This window comes from Anas acuta, chromosome 13, assembly GCF_963932015.1.
Source record: "Anas acuta chromosome 13, bAnaAcu1.1, whole genome shotgun sequence".
Lineage (NCBI taxonomy): Eukaryota > Metazoa > Chordata > Aves > Anseriformes > Anatidae > Anas > Anas acuta.
In genome coordinates this window covers 19,699,908-19,716,027 of record NC_088991.1, presented here as the reverse complement: position 1 = coordinate 19,716,027, position 16,120 = coordinate 19,699,908, and the positions used below count along the sequence as shown (strand labels likewise).

The window sequence follows — 16,120 nt, the reverse complement described above, 5'->3', positions numbered from 1 at the left end:
TTTAATGTAACTCAATTAAATTTACTTGAAAATGTTTCAGATTTCCAAAATACACAACCTGTTTTAAGCTAGTTTTGAATACTGTGTGGGCATTGAGGTAAAGGATCTTTCTCAGTCCAAGATCAACATGCTACAGTAACACCACAGACCCAAAAGGCTTAGTGGTTTGACTGTTTCTTCCTAGGTGGAGAATCTCAGTGCCCTGAAAGCAACAGTGCTCTCAGCACATCTGTTGTCAAACCACAACATTTGTGAGCAGGGAACTTATCTAAAGAATCACTTGATGTGTCAGACCTCTGAGGAGCTGTCTGATTCTTCCCGTGCACGTGCGTTTGACTCGCTCCTTGCTGACTGTGTTCTATCGTGGAGCGTGTTTGGTAGGCGTGCTGGCGTTTGCGTTGGTTTCTTCTCAAAGACCTCCCACTTCCCGGCTGGTAATCATTCTTTTGTCACAGGACAGGAGGGACAAACAGAAAGAGATTACTTATTCCATAATGAATTATGGAGTTAAAAGATACCCCATTAAAGTAATTGTACTTTGTTACCCATCTACAAATGCTAACTAGGAAATCTAGAATTAGAACTGAAAAGACATCTTTTACAGAATTGTGGTTGTTCATTTCAGTGAACAAGCAAATGTTCTGCTTTTTTTTTTTTGGTTCAATATCAATATTTTTTTAAAGTAGAAATCCTTATTAATAGGAAGGTTATGAAGAAATACATTTTTTCTTAGAAAAATACCTGCAGCCTCTGGATAAGATAAGATAGCCACTGCAAGTGTGGCACCTGTAATCTTTCTCCTAATTTCTACAAATGAAACTGAGCATTTCCCATGATGCTGCTCTTTCCCTTTCCCAGCATCTTCCAACAACTGAAGCCTCATGGATAGAGACTTACCACAGTTACTTGCAAATTACAGTATAAAAACAGACAAGTTACAGAGCAAAGTAACAGTTAGCACTATTGATCTTCTAAATCATTTAACAGATAGAATTTCATTATTGTTTTTTTTTTTTTTTTTTAGCTGAGTGCTCAGAACTGTTTGACACCCAGATTCTCTCTCCTGGTGAACTAACTCACCCGTTGTAAGGTGTGGGATGGCTTTCTCTTCTTTTCAACACTGTATAAACCAATTTCGATTTCACCTTTGGCAGCTCTACATTCTTCCTGCACCCTAAATTATATAAAGGAAACATCCATTTTATTCATGAGATCATCATATAACTTGACAGTCTCACTAACATACACATGAAAATACTTCTGGTTCCCTTGCCACAAGAAATCTGTCCACAGGTCTTGCTAAGAGCATACAGGAATTGAAATGTATTAAACATTTGTGTTTTGTTGGTTTGTTTTAATAAGCTTTGGGAAGAGGGAAGAATTAAAAGTCTTACATCAAAAATTAAAAATGTGTTTTTTGAACCACTGAAGAAAGATATAACTGAGAGGAGAAGGAATTATTATTTTTAATCCTTCGGCAGCAGCTACCACTCTAATCTTACTACCTGCATTTCGAACAAACAACAAAAAAGCAAACTTATTTCTGGAAAGTCATTTTTTAAAGCCACATGGAACATGGAAGAATCACTAAACATTATGTAATTTTAATTTTCTTTTCCTATCTCACTTACTTGCTGATGCCTGGGGGAAGCTCATTCACCACTACTCTTCTGCTCCACGCCATGAGATCTCTCTCCGTTGCCATTTGACTCCGGGGAGCGTTGTGGTGCATTTGCCGGACCCCTTCAATCTGACCACTTCTCCGGAGACCAACATTCGGTGGAGATGCAATCTCCAAGCTTGGACTTCGAAGAGCTGAGGAAGAAAAAGATTCTTCTTCACTTCTATGACCCATCAATAAAAGTGAATTTAAAGCTTAAGGATTACAAAGAACTTCCTTTTGGCAACAAATAACACTTATTCTCTGTCAAGTAGCTTTGTCTTTTACTTCAATTCAAGGGTTTTACACATTGGCCGTGGACTATTGGAGATGTGTAGACTACTGTAATATTGTAGCTTGCAATATCTTAGAGGTGTCTGTTGCAAGCAGAGAATATAAGCTATGAGAAAAATTGTAAAGGCATTTAAGTAACTCAAAGTCCTGTTAACTGTTTAGAGGCTCTGAATCTTAAATTCTATGGTAGAGGAAAAGAGGAGATTGTCACCTAAAGTAATAGGCTGCTGCAAGGTTTAACATTTCTCTTGTACCTCCACTTGGTCTGTATTTGTAATGTTTATCTACTGTACCACAGGCACTGCTCCTTCTCTGAACTTTTCACTGGGTGGCACAACAACGCAGTGCTACATACTCAGAAGAAAACAGACTGAAACTTTAGATATCAAACAAAGTGAAAAAGCTGGTAATATCAGAATCACTGCTACTGTTGCTTTAATTTATCTTGTCATTTGGGAATGCATCAACGCAATTTCTACATGCTTAAATATGGTTAGCAACATGAAAAAAAAAAACGAATTCACAGTTGCACAAACTTATATAAAAGTATTCAGCTATTAAAATGCCAGACAGTCCATACATACTCTACTTAACTCGGACAAATGGAGCAGTTCATGTGTCAAAGTCACTGATCAGTGCAAGTTCTGGAATGTAACTATGTTAATTTCTAAACCACCATATCTGGAAGTTCCCTCTCACACAAATACAGGGGCATTTCTATTTATTTTACAATACAGCCGAGGAATTGCACAGCACAACAACCTATCACAAGAAGCAGAAAAGACTCTTGTGAACTGAAGCTAGCTGCCAGGCCACTTTCTTGACGACACCAATTTAAATCCAAGTGTGTTTTCAGCATTTTTCACTAACGTTTTTCTTATTCCTTCTTAAATTTAAACTCTATGTCTAGCAGTCCTAACGAGTTTTGCCAGGAAAACCTGATTCAAAGGTGTAATTGGTCATTTAACTTAAAACTAATTTATTAGCAAGTGTAAATTTTTTTAAAAGCTCGAGATGACTTGCAGCACAAGTCCACAGCATCTGCTCTGTTACAACTGCACTCAAGCAGCTGCTTCACAGTCAGCTGTTCCTATCTGACTGAGTTTGTTTTAAATTTTTAATCACTTTGCATATTAAAAAGAAAGTCACAGTAGCAGAACACTTACCAACAGAATAATCTCAAGCTTTCTAAGGAAACACTAAGACAGAGCAGACATGTTTGTTGTATAAACACTGATCTGATGCTTAGCTCTAGCATTTGGGCTGCACAAGGAAGCCATTAGTCTGTCACAACATTGTATTCTACTGACATTCTCTAATTATATACTGTTAACTTGACATTATTCAGTTAGAATGTATCATCTCCTTAGCGATCAAGTAACATCAAGACAATACAGAGACCTTCAAATGTATTTTTAGAAAACATTCACAATCCAGCTCATTATACTCACAGCCCAGTTAGTAAGGTGACCAGCTGCACCTTAAACTTTTAATTCCTCAGACATCATTAGCAACATCCAAGCACTCCACACAAGTTAAAATATGCATAAGAACAAGAGAGAAAGCATCCTCAAAGACATACTCCCTGAATACACACCAACTTGAACATGTTTCCATTAGTACCTTGCTGTGCTTCACTAAAAGAAATGATGGATAAAGAGGGGATGCTTACCTCCATTAACAGAGTGGGATCTATTAAGTGGAGGGTTTGGAAGAGTTTCTCCTTCATTAATTAGTCTTAGATCTTGTTCCCTTTGCAGCTCTCTGATCATGCCATCAAGGATACTCTCATCTTGGTCATTAGTTTGCTGCCCAATGACTTGTTCAACTACTTCACCATCACCTTGACAAGAACAAAGCCATGACTTTACCAAATGATTGATTTCTGATTTATAAATACTACAGAAACGATCAAATTTTAACTTGTGCACAGTTATCTGTCTGCCCTGCAAAACACCTGATCACAAGCTATCCTTCTGCTCTCATGTAATAAATAGAAGCGAAGTTTGAAAGAGACATTAAAATAAAAACCTAAAATTACAGACTAATTGTTAACTATAAATGCAAGCACTTAGAAACAGCAGAAAGGAATTATGCTTCAGTAGGTAACAATGGAAGATCTCTACTGGAGATCAGCATTGTGGAAAAGTTTCTATCTACAAGAAAAAAAAAAAAGTTTAAAAAATAAAAGTAGTTTTTCAAGGTCTTTCTTAACTTCCTGCTTCCTTACTCATGTACATAGCAACCCCAAGATTAATGGGACAATTAAGCATGCTGCCATACAAATATGTAGAAGTGCACAGATTTTAGAATACTGCAGTCTCCTCGTCTTGCCTCAAGTTCATTGCATACACTTCCTTTATGCCATAAAGCCACCCCATTTCTTCTTCTACTTCATCTGATTGTAAACCACCAGTTCCAGAAGACAACTGAAATAAATAAGCTTTTACAGTACCATCCCTGTGAAGTAGTACTCAATACTGTGCAATCCATGTATTATGCATAAACTTCAGACAGCATACCATTAGCTACATATCCCAGCTGAGGAATAAGTTGTTCATCCTTGCAATTTTCTCTCCCCGGTACCAGCCGCTGGAATCTCGTGGGATGAGGATTTCCATCAACATCCACCAGAAATGGGGGAGGCATAAGATGTGGAGCCTGTTGAGTCTGTTCATCCAACACATAGTTATTTGCATCACGGATCAGTGGTCGGTAGTCTGTATGGAAGAACATCTGATCTGGAATCTGCAAGAAAAGCAATTTAGTAAATAAATAAATGGCCATTTGCAGCTGTCTTGCAATTCTGGAATGGCTCCCATACCCACACCCACATACCACAACTCCTACACTTAAGATCAGCAGAAGAAATGTTATGACAGAGAACAGACTCCTACTGCAAACGCGTTTTATTATCAAGGCCTGATGTAAAAATTTAGTAGAAAAATATGCCAATGGAGGTGAATACATCGTATTTAATGCCTTGCTCCCTTGTCTAGAGACTCTCCTGTCTAAATTTTTTTGATTTAGATAAACAGCAACTGCTCCATGATTTAATTACTATTTAGTCTGGTGCAGGGGGAAGGAATAAACTGTAACACAACTACTCCTAAGACAAAATCAGGTCAAGACACAGATGAGTTTAAAATTCATTCAACCCACCTTTTCATAATATTTACTGCATCCAAAACCAAATAGTAGCAGATGTCCATGAGAGTCTGTGCAGGCAAAATGCTGTCCATCTGGTGAAAACTTGCAATCAAAAACAGCTCCATGGCCTTGGCCCTCAATCTGTGTACAAGCATAGAACATCCCTTTCACAATCATGTATTCTCTATAGTGACTATTAAGAACATTTAACCAGTGTCCCATAAAATATTAGATCCTAATTCTGTGAAAATTATCATTTTACTCAAGACTCACTTATATTTTTCCATTTAATTATTAAAGCCCACTGACCAACAGAGTTATTTTTTTTCTTTCTTCAATTGCACTGAAATTTCAGAGCAACTTTCAATGCGTGTTTTGAAACAACTACCTAGAAGTCTCATTTTTATTTAATAGAAGATACAGCATGAAGACTGCATGAAAGAACTCAGATATGTATTTGCTCCTCACCAGCAGGTTTCGCAGCCACAAGTGCCAGGAAGCTAGCTCAGGCCCTGAAGCAGCACAGCTGCATTTGCTCAGGACTGGAATCAAACCAACAGACCTGATGCTGGGCGTATTAAGATAAATGCAGCGCAAAGGCAACCGTACCATTTCCCAGACCACAGCACTGTGTTATAACACACAGGCTTACTGGTTTTCATTGTTCTACCCTGGGAATCACTATCATATTCATGTGACCATACACATGGATAATATTCTGTAAGAGATCCCATGAAAAAATATACTTTGGTATTGCTTACTGAAGAGTACAGTGTTTTCTTGTTAATATGTAGGAGTTTTTCCCCTAATCCTGCTGTAACACTGATTACAGTCAGTATATAATGAAATCTGCTTTTGCTTCAGGTCCAGTTTTAGGTGAACATGAAAATAAAAACCACACTTCCCTGACCATTCTTACCATGTTAAAGTAATTGCGAATTTTTGTTCCTTTGTCTATATCCCAAACAAAAATATTTCCATCATGGCCTGCGGAAAGGACGATCCTTTGGTCAAATGGATGAGCCTCCAGAACAAAAACTTCATCATCGTGACCCTGCAATGAAAGCAGGGTGAAAAAGAAAGTCATGTTTATCCAGGTAACATCTCCAAACACACTAATATTAAGTGTGAGGATATTTAAACCAGCTCAGTTTACTAGATTTTAGACTAGAACTGTGTCTGTACTAAGCTGACACTTCTGTCAGAGGCTTGGCGTTATTACACTGCCCGCTTGGTAAGTACCTCAGACACAGTGGAGATGGAGGAGAGGGGAGAGGAAGTAGAGATCAGCAGCCAGAACAGCTGCAGCCCTTCAATCTGGGCAGAAGCAGTGGCCTCCAAAAGGCTCCCTTGTCAGCCAGCAATCAGCAGGGTCTAGCAGCGTTTTGGTCATCAGCTCCTTTCCCCGGGATATATACTCCTCCCAAAAAAACGCAAGACAGATGGCAAACTTCAGGCTCAAACTTTGCTTAGCAGGAGGAATGAGGATGCAGTTTGGCCTCAAATCATTTTCAGAGTTCATTTATAACAATTTGGGATTATTCACTTGAACTTTACTCACAGATAAGCTATGAAGAAGCTGCCCTGTGGATGAGTTCCACACTTTGAGAAGGAAATTGTTGACTGCAGTGATGACAGTGGCATCATATCTATCCCAAGCCACCATAGTAACCTTCAGCTTAGTCACCTTGTCCTCCCCAGATGCTACATTGTTTCTACGGAAATTCATAATTTAAAGAAGAAATAAATCAGTAACTACATACAGAAACATTTAACAGCACTGACTCAGAATGAAGTTAGGGAGAGCATGGCTGCCACCGCTGTGACTACTGGCTAATGCAGGAGAATGAAGGATAGCTTCTGCAGGGGTAAAATCCGGAAAGAGAAACTCAGTACCACTAAGATTTACAGTTTTCTTTCCTTAAAAAGCACACATTTATAATCGATAATCCTCACCTACCACAACTCTTTCATTCATGCTATTCAGTTCAGTGTAGTCTTTTCCTACAAGACATTTTTCTTACCAGTCATCAATGGGAGTAAACTCCGTAATAAGCAAAAACTTGCTAAATAAATCCAAATCATGCTTTACCAGTTAACTTATTAAAAACATAACCATATGAAATACAAATAATTCTGCAAAGAGGAAATTTTGCCTGATGGATTTGTCCATCTCTGCTTTTTGTTACTGTGCATGCTCAATTACAAGTCCACTTACAGATGACACCTGAGGACCTCAAAAAGAAAAACTCAAAATGCCAATTGAACCTGAGAACCAGATCAACACATCTCATCTCTTACCTAAAAGCTTAGGGAAAAAATACAGTGTTAAGGCTCACTCTGGATGTGTACTTATGTATTACAAGAAATTCTGCCTTGGAATGAAAAAAGAAATCCAAAAATGTGTTTATAAAGGAAGGTTGTTACAAAAAAGAATCTGTGTCAGATCTCTTAGAAACCTTCTGCATCCTGTCATTTGTCCTCAGGTGAGTAAAATAAGCCTTAATGGCCAATTTATGTATTTATTTTACTGCATTTGTTTACTGGAATGGAAACTGCTGAACATGTCCATATTTGCATGCATATCAAATATTGTGCTCCTTTTTCTCTGGTTCACCTTTAGTATTCATTATAATTTTAACTCTACTCTGTAGCACAACAAATAAAACAGCACAGCATTTGGCATAAAATGAACACTAGTGACCTGAGGAAATTGATTATGGCAGTCACTACTAGCACTATTCTGAGAAATGGCAGAAACCAAAAAATAAAACACTAAGTGTTCCCCAACCACTAGAGTCAGGAATTACAAATGTATTAATAACAACATTATTACACTAATCAACTGTGTAAGTTAACAGATAGGGCCATGGCATTTTAATACACAAAAAACATGCACTGAAATTAGCTCAAAATGTAGATAATAGTTTTAAACATGATGGAAGTTTTTGTTTTGTGTGTAAGCAATGTTATGAAGTGTGCTTTGTTTGAGTTTGTTTTACCCTGTCATTTTAGTAGCCATATCCAGGACTATACTCTTCCATTCTTGCTGATGGTAATGCCAGATTCTTGCTGTTCCATCTCTGCTTCCACTGACAAATCTTAAGCTACAGAGGGGGAATAAAACAACCAAACAAAAACAAATCATGAAATTCTGAATAAGCATAAACCACTGCTGCTTCTGGTCTAATACCCAAATGTCTGTCTTGGGATCTTACGCTCCCACTATTCAGTAGCTTCCCTATGGAGTTGTCCATCCTCAGCAGCAGTGTGCTGAGGGCATGCTAAATCCTGTGCCAAGAATATTTAGGAGTTTGGCAGAGGACTGTCATTCACTCTGCACACACACACACACGTATACATGTACTTGGAGCGCATACTAGTGTATATATTCTTACTCTATATATTCCCACACACTGGCGTGTTTAACTAGTCATAAAATCTCCATGAACTCCTGCCACAGAAAAAAAAAGGCAGCTACAAAATTTGGCAAGCCCAGAGCACACCCATTCAAGTCAGCACAGAAGCTAGAAATGGCTTTAATATTTTTTTCAACACTTATTCTTTACATTGTTTGTGCATCTCTGATCTAGGGAATATAATTAAAAGACAGGGAGGTTACAATTTTCGTATCAGATTTTGTACAGTACGAAACAGTTTATATCCCACAACATTAATTACATTTGGTTACAGCTAGCAGATGGCCTTGGAATGACTTCAATGTCGTAATTCATACAAGCTGCACATTCCCTTTTTAATGACATCAGCAAATCCCTTGAGCAGTTCATAGTGGCAGCAAAGAAGAAGAAATTACATGCCAGGAGTCTAGCATAAATTATAATACATTAACTTATGGAAGTTTTCACTAAGGGTGAAGACAGAGAAGAGAAGGGAAACATCCAAGTTGAATAAAAGTAGGTAGCCCTGTCTGTGAAGCTGAACACAAGTATTACACAGGTATTTTCATTTTTTAAATCCTTCTTGTTAAAAAATAAACAAACATCTGGCAGACGCATTTAACTACATCATAATGCTTTGGCCATTGATGCCTAGAAGTCATTTTTGTTGAGAATTTTTTTTAAAAAGCTTCTCAAGTAATATGCTTTCACTGGATAGCCAGCACCTTTATGAATATATTCCATTCATGTGTAGAATCACATGTAAAAACGATGCAAGCCTATACAATTTTATCTTAATAAATGGTTGTTCCATCTTTTCAGTTTTATTGAATTTTTCATCATGATAAAAAAAGTTCTAAAATGCCTGCAAGAAGTTTTCCAGGTTTACTTTGTTTCTATTTCTTTATATTAAGATAAAAAGGAGGTTATAACTTTTTCATTAAAAGAATCATGATAGCATAAAAGAATAATTTTCAGTGCCTACATGACTGAATACCCTCATTGAGACCAGTGTTCTCAACATCATCTGGAAGGAGCTGTTAGTACAATTACACCAGTACATTCCCATATAATTTTCCATGACAAGGATCTCTGAGTACAGGTGCAGTTGCACTGGCAAAGGTACAGTTTTGCTTGGATGGCTCCTGCACGCACACATCCCTTAAGCCTTCTGCCAAGCAAAATAAGGAAAATGAGCAAAAGCTGGCATAATAACATTTACATTAGGATGTTGATCACTAATCAAAGCTTGTCAAACTGCACTCCAACACAGCTGTGCTGCAGAAGCTTGACAAGCACACATGCCTACGGGCACCTTTCTACATGAGCATCCTGACTTTGCACGGCTTTAAAAAACAAAAGCTCTGGAGGCAGGAATGGTTCATTCCATAAATTTTAGGACCGCAGGATTACTATATTCACCTAAACTAACTGATCTGTGTATATGCAACAGTTCTAACTTTCACTCACAACTCTATTTATTTTATATTTATACTTCAGAAGTAACCCATTCTCTACTTAACATGGCTAGCTATAAGAAGACACTCTTACAGGAAAAAAAGATGCAAAATATGGTTTCCAATTTGCTCAGTTAAAAAAAAAAGCAAAGCAAAAGCACAGTCAGAGAGGGCTTTTGTTACTACAGCAGAACTCAGCAAGACTAAGTTTGTAGATATAGCACACATCTTCCAGTATGTTTTAAATAATTCATCTAAGATTAATCACAGCCTGTTTGCAGTCTTCCTGTTGCACCAAGTTTTCTCTGAAAAGTGATTTTGACAATTAAATACCGGACTTCTCACGGAAAAATGCCAGGACAGCCACTCACCTGTCGCCATTGTTACAGAACTGGACTGCAACTACTTTGTCCTAAACAAGAGGGGAAAAATAGCAGTAAGTGCTCTGTGAGATGGAACATTCATCCAAAAAGACCTTTGTGATGAGCTTCTATTTAGCAATTTGCATCTTCTATACATCTCCTATAACATACGGTCTTACAAATTCAATGGCAGAAAAGTCACGTTTCAAGTTAAAATTTCCCCAAGCAGGCATATCGTGTTAGACGTTGGAACAGACAACTTCAGAGAGGCAACGAATTCACGTCACTCCAGAAGCAGCTCAGAGATGCAAATGATTTCTGACTCAGCCTCCCTGACACTGTTCAGGAGGAGGAAGCTGCAGCAGCTCTGCTCTTGCCTGAGCAGTCTTCCTGCACAGTGCCACGGGACCACACAAAACCCGGGGTAAGCTCTGCCTGGGAACGCTGCACCTTTTTTACACTCCCCTGTTAACAGGAATAAGAATACTTCCAGAGCTCCCAAAGCCTTGTAGGCACAGCACTCGACATGATGGAGAAAGAACTAAACCAAATAAATGATCCCAGGAAGTTTGCAATTTTTAGACATAACGTTAAAGCACTTCAAAACACGTTGTCCAAAAAATAAAAAGCAAATTTTGGCTTTATTTGACCTTTTTTAACTGTTGAGAAACAAATACTGAGCTTTAGACGTGGATTTGCCTTTTTATTTTGCTAAATACTTGTGTTGGCTACACGCACTTGCTATTCTTTACTCCCACTGATGTTTCCAGCTGCTGATAGCCAAGCGTCCAGCTCAGGATTTTTTCAGGGGCAGGCTGACAGCAGTCTGCAGTACTGAGTAGACTTTCAAAAATTAAAGGAATTTCAGTTCATTCCAAAGCTGAACTGATGAATACGGAAAATAAGTTCTTTTTGCAAGCAAAACATTTGCTAGATTTCCTGACTTGAAGCTCTAGCTGAGACTTAAATGAGAGACTCACGGCTCCCACTGAAGTTCAATGAATCAGTTTAGGTCTCAGCCCTAATCCATAAAATATTGTTAAAGTGGACAGCTGGGCTATTAAGGTTCAAAGATAAATGCTCCAAACTCCTCATCAGTGAGAGCCTTATCAGTGTTGCTATAAGCTGGCCTTTCTGATATATTGTTAACCACGCACATAATAAATAACACCATTATCACCTGCTGTCAGTAACAAATAAGAAATGAAGAAAGGCTTGACACTACGTTAGTGGCTCTTCTTTATCAGCTTTCAATAAAATTGAGACATTCAATGGTTTTAATAGAAACCATCAAGACTCAGAACTCTGAAACTAAAGGACAGTACAAAGATATTTAATATATTTTTCAATTTTAATGAGAATCCTTCTGCGTTGCCTCAGAAAGAATGCTCTCAAGTTTTCTTCACTTTCTAAATGGAATTACTGCCATGACCCAAAGTTTGACTGTACACTCTAAAACCAGAATTGCTTTGTTTTTTTGTGTGGGTTTTTTTTTGTTTTGTTTTGTTACATGGATTTATGTCACAACTATAATTAAATAATCAAGAGTCAATGTAATTGGAAAAATGACATTTTGCATGAAAACTACTTTAATCCCCCCATTCCCTCGCAGACTTTCTTCCAGAATACAGGAAAACACCCAGTCCCTCAGTTTCCTGGAAGAATATAGGTTTTCCTGAGAGAATAATACACATAAAATGTTTTGCATGCATCTCCTGCCTCAGAGGAATTTAAAAATAAGTATACATCTCAAGGTATTAAAAAACTGCAGTGTTGAGAGCCAACCAAACTCTAGGGACATAAAAAAATACAAGTTGAATAGGGTATACAAAACCTAGGTCCCTGAAATAAGGTAAAGCAGGGGGGAAAAGAAGTGCTTTCTGGTTTGTCTCTTACCGTGTGAGATTCTAACTCGGCCATTTTCTCTGGAGATTCCGAGCCCAAATAATAAATTCTTATCACGTGGTCAGTACTACCTGTTGCAATGAACATGCCACCTAAGAAAGACAATGTTTTCTGTGAGAAAAAAAGCCAAACAAGTAACAACTAATTTTTATTACTGCTTTATTGTCAAAGACACATACTGTGGTTTTAAACTGAAAGTTTCAATATAATAAAAGCAGATGTCCTGAAAAAAGAAGTTAACTTTGACAACTTCTGCTTTAATCTGTACTTTCTAAGACCATATCAACTTTAACATAACAATGAAGCATACAACATTTTCAGCTCTATCACAAAGGTTTACAAATGTTAGTTACACCATCCCCCCAACAAACTGTTCTGCTTTCTGTCAGAAAGTACCACAGTGCTCTCATTCAGCCTATGCAGGAAAACAGAAGGGGAATAATTTAATATCCTCACTGGTCAATACCAAACAAAATATGTAAACATATCTATTTGAAGTGTATGAGAAATTATTGCTGAATAGGGAGCTTTTTATTCCGTTTAGTATTCTTTTTTTGTGCAATACTGTAATGGGTAGTTTATGGCATTGAAATAGTTTCAGCTATTTAGGATCCATGGTTTTAAGAAAGGAACATGGAAAACGGTCACATGGCTCTAGAATAGCACTCAATTTCAGATAACAAAAATTAATGAGAAATTACATAATTTTGCTTGTAAAAAAACACTGTTGTTGAGAATTCAGTGCTGCAACAAAGGATGCCAGTCAAGCTGGTATTTCCAAACACATACAATGGACCACAGGGACCTGGTCACTTACAGATCATTCAGTAGATGATTTTATACTTCATTGTTCAGCATGAAGTACTAAGTAGATTAGTGAATAGCTGCTCACTAACCCAGTCTCACTCCTGTGCTCCCAGCCTGGTACAGGCCCTATTGTTCTGCTACGAAGCAGCATGTGCAGCCTGGGTAGCCGGAGCAAAAGACAGAAGACAAAAGTGTCCCAAGAGAAATACTGGGAAGTACTGAAGGCCAGAGAAGTCTCTAATTAAGGAGAACTGATTCTCCTACCGTACAGCCAAATCTGGGATTGGCAAAAGTGTAATCTCTGAACAGAGGCCACCTGTCTGCCAGATTATAAGAACTTTCCATTGCAGAACTTTACAGGCTGAAAGCTGTCTTCCTCTTAAGTGGCTGAGCCACGTTAGCTCGGAAGGAAAGAAGGAAGGAACGAGAGGGCAGCTTGAGGCAGACAGCATGGAAAGTTTCCAACAATCACAATTTGGCAGTGCTGTGATTAACTGAAAAAAAAGGTTTGATACCACTTGCATTTAATAGTAGTAAAAACAAGCCCTGCTACCAAAGGAATTACAGTTCACAGAATACTTTCAGCTACCTACTAAGGCATACATACCTGAACTGAAAGAAGAACAAGAGATCTGAACACCAGGCCTGGACCTCTCTGCAAATTTTACAGGGCGATCCCTACATACAACAAGACAATATTTTTATTTTTCATTGCTTTAGTCCTTCACTACAACTTAACAGGTCAGGTCAGTATGTCCATCATAAAACCCTTTATTTCAGAATTCATAGCTAATTTTTCTACAGCTTATTTTTCCTTTGTTTAGTAAGAAATCCATCATTTTCTAAATTAAAAAAATAATTTATTTATCATGATACTCACCAACTTAAATCTATTTAAAGCAGAACCTAACAATCCTTTACTCTAATACCATTTACTTCCTATTAAGTGTGGGTTTGATGACATCCACAGATGCGTGTTCGTTGGATTAAAAACAAGGAAATAACTTTGCTTGTACATTTTAGACAAGGACTTGGTCCTAAACATGAAAGCATTAAGTTCTTCCACAGCACTGCCTACCAAAGCACAACAACCCCAAATAGCAGCTTCCCCTCCGGACCGTAATGCCACAGGCTCTGCAACACACACAAGAAAGCGCTCTGCAGTCACACCACAGTGGTCCAGCAGCAAGTCTATGGCAGAACATATCCCCAAGAAACTTGTTCATTGAGAAGAAACAGTCCCTTAATTATCCCAGCATTCCTCTCCGCTCTAAAATTCGGAATAAACTTGTCTTTCTTTTAAAATAATTATAATTATCTGAACAGGCTTACTTAAACTTCATGGTGTTAGCATGCCACTGCCAGAAACAGATTGTTCCGTCAGCACCAGTAGAAGTGAGGTATCGTGTTGTGCCTTTTCTTGCTGGAGAGAACTAAAAATAAAGTTTTAAGTTCAATCAGATATTTTTATTCTCCCCTTACATGCTACAATCTTGCAAATGGACATTGATGAGAATTTTTTTCATTAGCACCTTCGCTTTCTCCCCAGGAGTACAGAGAGCAGTATTAGGAACAACCACAGAATCTGAACTTGCACAAAAACAATGACAAGGAAATGGAAAATACCCACTTTTTGGCTAGCAAGTCTGTTTTTACCACACAAAACTTAAACTGGAGACATGAAACAAGCTTAGACACTCTGAATGGGGCAAGAAGATGAGAGAATACCTCTTTAATCCTCTATCTGCCTGGTATTTGATAAAGGAATCAATCATTGTTTCCTCAAAAAGCCATAAATAGTAATTACTATTTTCTAAATAACCAGAGTTTTCCAAAAGCCTTGTGAGGGATGTATGCATATGTAAACATTTTTTTAATTTAAGTAAATACATAAAACACAAATCCAAATTATAAAATATCTCCAAAAAATCACCTTAAAGTAAGCAACTTGCAACAGAGTTAAAAATCAGAGAAAAGTGAAAAGTACAGGCAAGAGGGGGAGAAATGAGATCCCCAGAACTACTGGCGTGTAGGAGAAGATTATGATGAATCAAAGGCAGCAAAGTTCCAGCAGAAAGGTATTCTGAGCTAAATGTCCTCACTCAATCCCTCCTTGATGTGCATAACCTGCCAAATTGCGGGGACTGTCTACTTCTATCCTGGAATTTTCCTTTATTGGAGGTTTCTGTCTAGCCAATTTTATTTTATTTTTAAAGTAAATAAACTGCCAATTACCAGCCATTACTGACTGTGTCATCTCTACAGAATTGGGTGCAGGAAGTTCAGTCGTTTTTTTTTTTTGCAGCTCCACTGTTGTTTACTGGCACAACTGAAACCGCAAGGGCACAAGTGGAGGTTATCTACAAACCCTCACCTGTGCTGTGGCTGCTGGATGCTACACTAGTGAGCACAGCCCCTTGAGGTACAGGCTAAAAAAACGAGCAAACAAGTAATGTGGAATAAGGATTTTTTGCTGACAGTAATTCCTCTGAAAAGCAAATACTCTCCAGGAATGCTGGAATGTTGGTTCAGTTGCTGCGTAAGGACTGCCACCACAGATTTCTCTCTGCCTCAGCTGGTTCATCTGATGCTCTCAATTGAGAGCAAATCTTGATTTGCCCTCAAGCTGGGGCAAATTTACACTGCCAAACACAGACAAAAAGAGAACTTTTATCCCCGGTTCATAATCCACATTCATTAGTACCATTTTAATTTAACAGTTTATGAAAATAAACATTATTCCTTACCTGTATGGAAGTAATGGAAGCTGAATGGCCCTGCAGCACTGCGACTGGGGCACAGGTTCGAAGACACCATACTCTGACAATTTTATCACAACTGCCTGCAGCGAGCAGCGTGTTTTCGTAGTTAACAGCCATGTCAGAAATTTCAGCCGAGTGTCCTCGCAACGTTGAGAGCAGGCGCCCATCGTCTGTAGCCCAGATTTTGACCAAGCAATCATCTGACCCCTAAAGCCACAAAAATTTCCAAAGATTAGATAAAATAATATACACATTGTGTGTCCATAACGCTCACGTACACCACTGTGCCATGGACTGGCAGACCAACAACTTAAGTGGGATTCTA

At 38.1% G+C, this 16,120-nt stretch overlaps 1 protein-coding gene across 1 annotated transcript in view; it reads right to left on the bottom strand.

The window, feature by feature from the left end:
* Positions 1 to 16,120, bottom strand: part of BRWD3 (bromodomain and WD repeat domain containing 3) — a 53,263-nt gene that overhangs the window by 20,544 nt on the left and 16,599 nt on the right. The window contains 15 exon segments of the mRNA XM_068697571.1: positions 295 to 338; positions 341 to 443; positions 1,081 to 1,174; positions 1,632 to 1,815; positions 3,627 to 3,797; positions 4,477 to 4,702; positions 5,117 to 5,245; positions 6,024 to 6,158; positions 6,666 to 6,819; positions 8,107 to 8,211; positions 10,331 to 10,371; positions 12,218 to 12,318; positions 13,641 to 13,711; positions 14,366 to 14,466; positions 15,781 to 16,002. Coding sequence (XP_068553672.1) covers positions 295 to 338; positions 341 to 443; positions 1,081 to 1,174; positions 1,632 to 1,815; positions 3,627 to 3,797; positions 4,477 to 4,702; positions 5,117 to 5,245; positions 6,024 to 6,158; positions 6,666 to 6,819; positions 8,107 to 8,211; positions 10,331 to 10,371; positions 12,218 to 12,318; positions 13,641 to 13,711; positions 14,366 to 14,466; positions 15,781 to 16,002 — 1,881 coding nt within the window.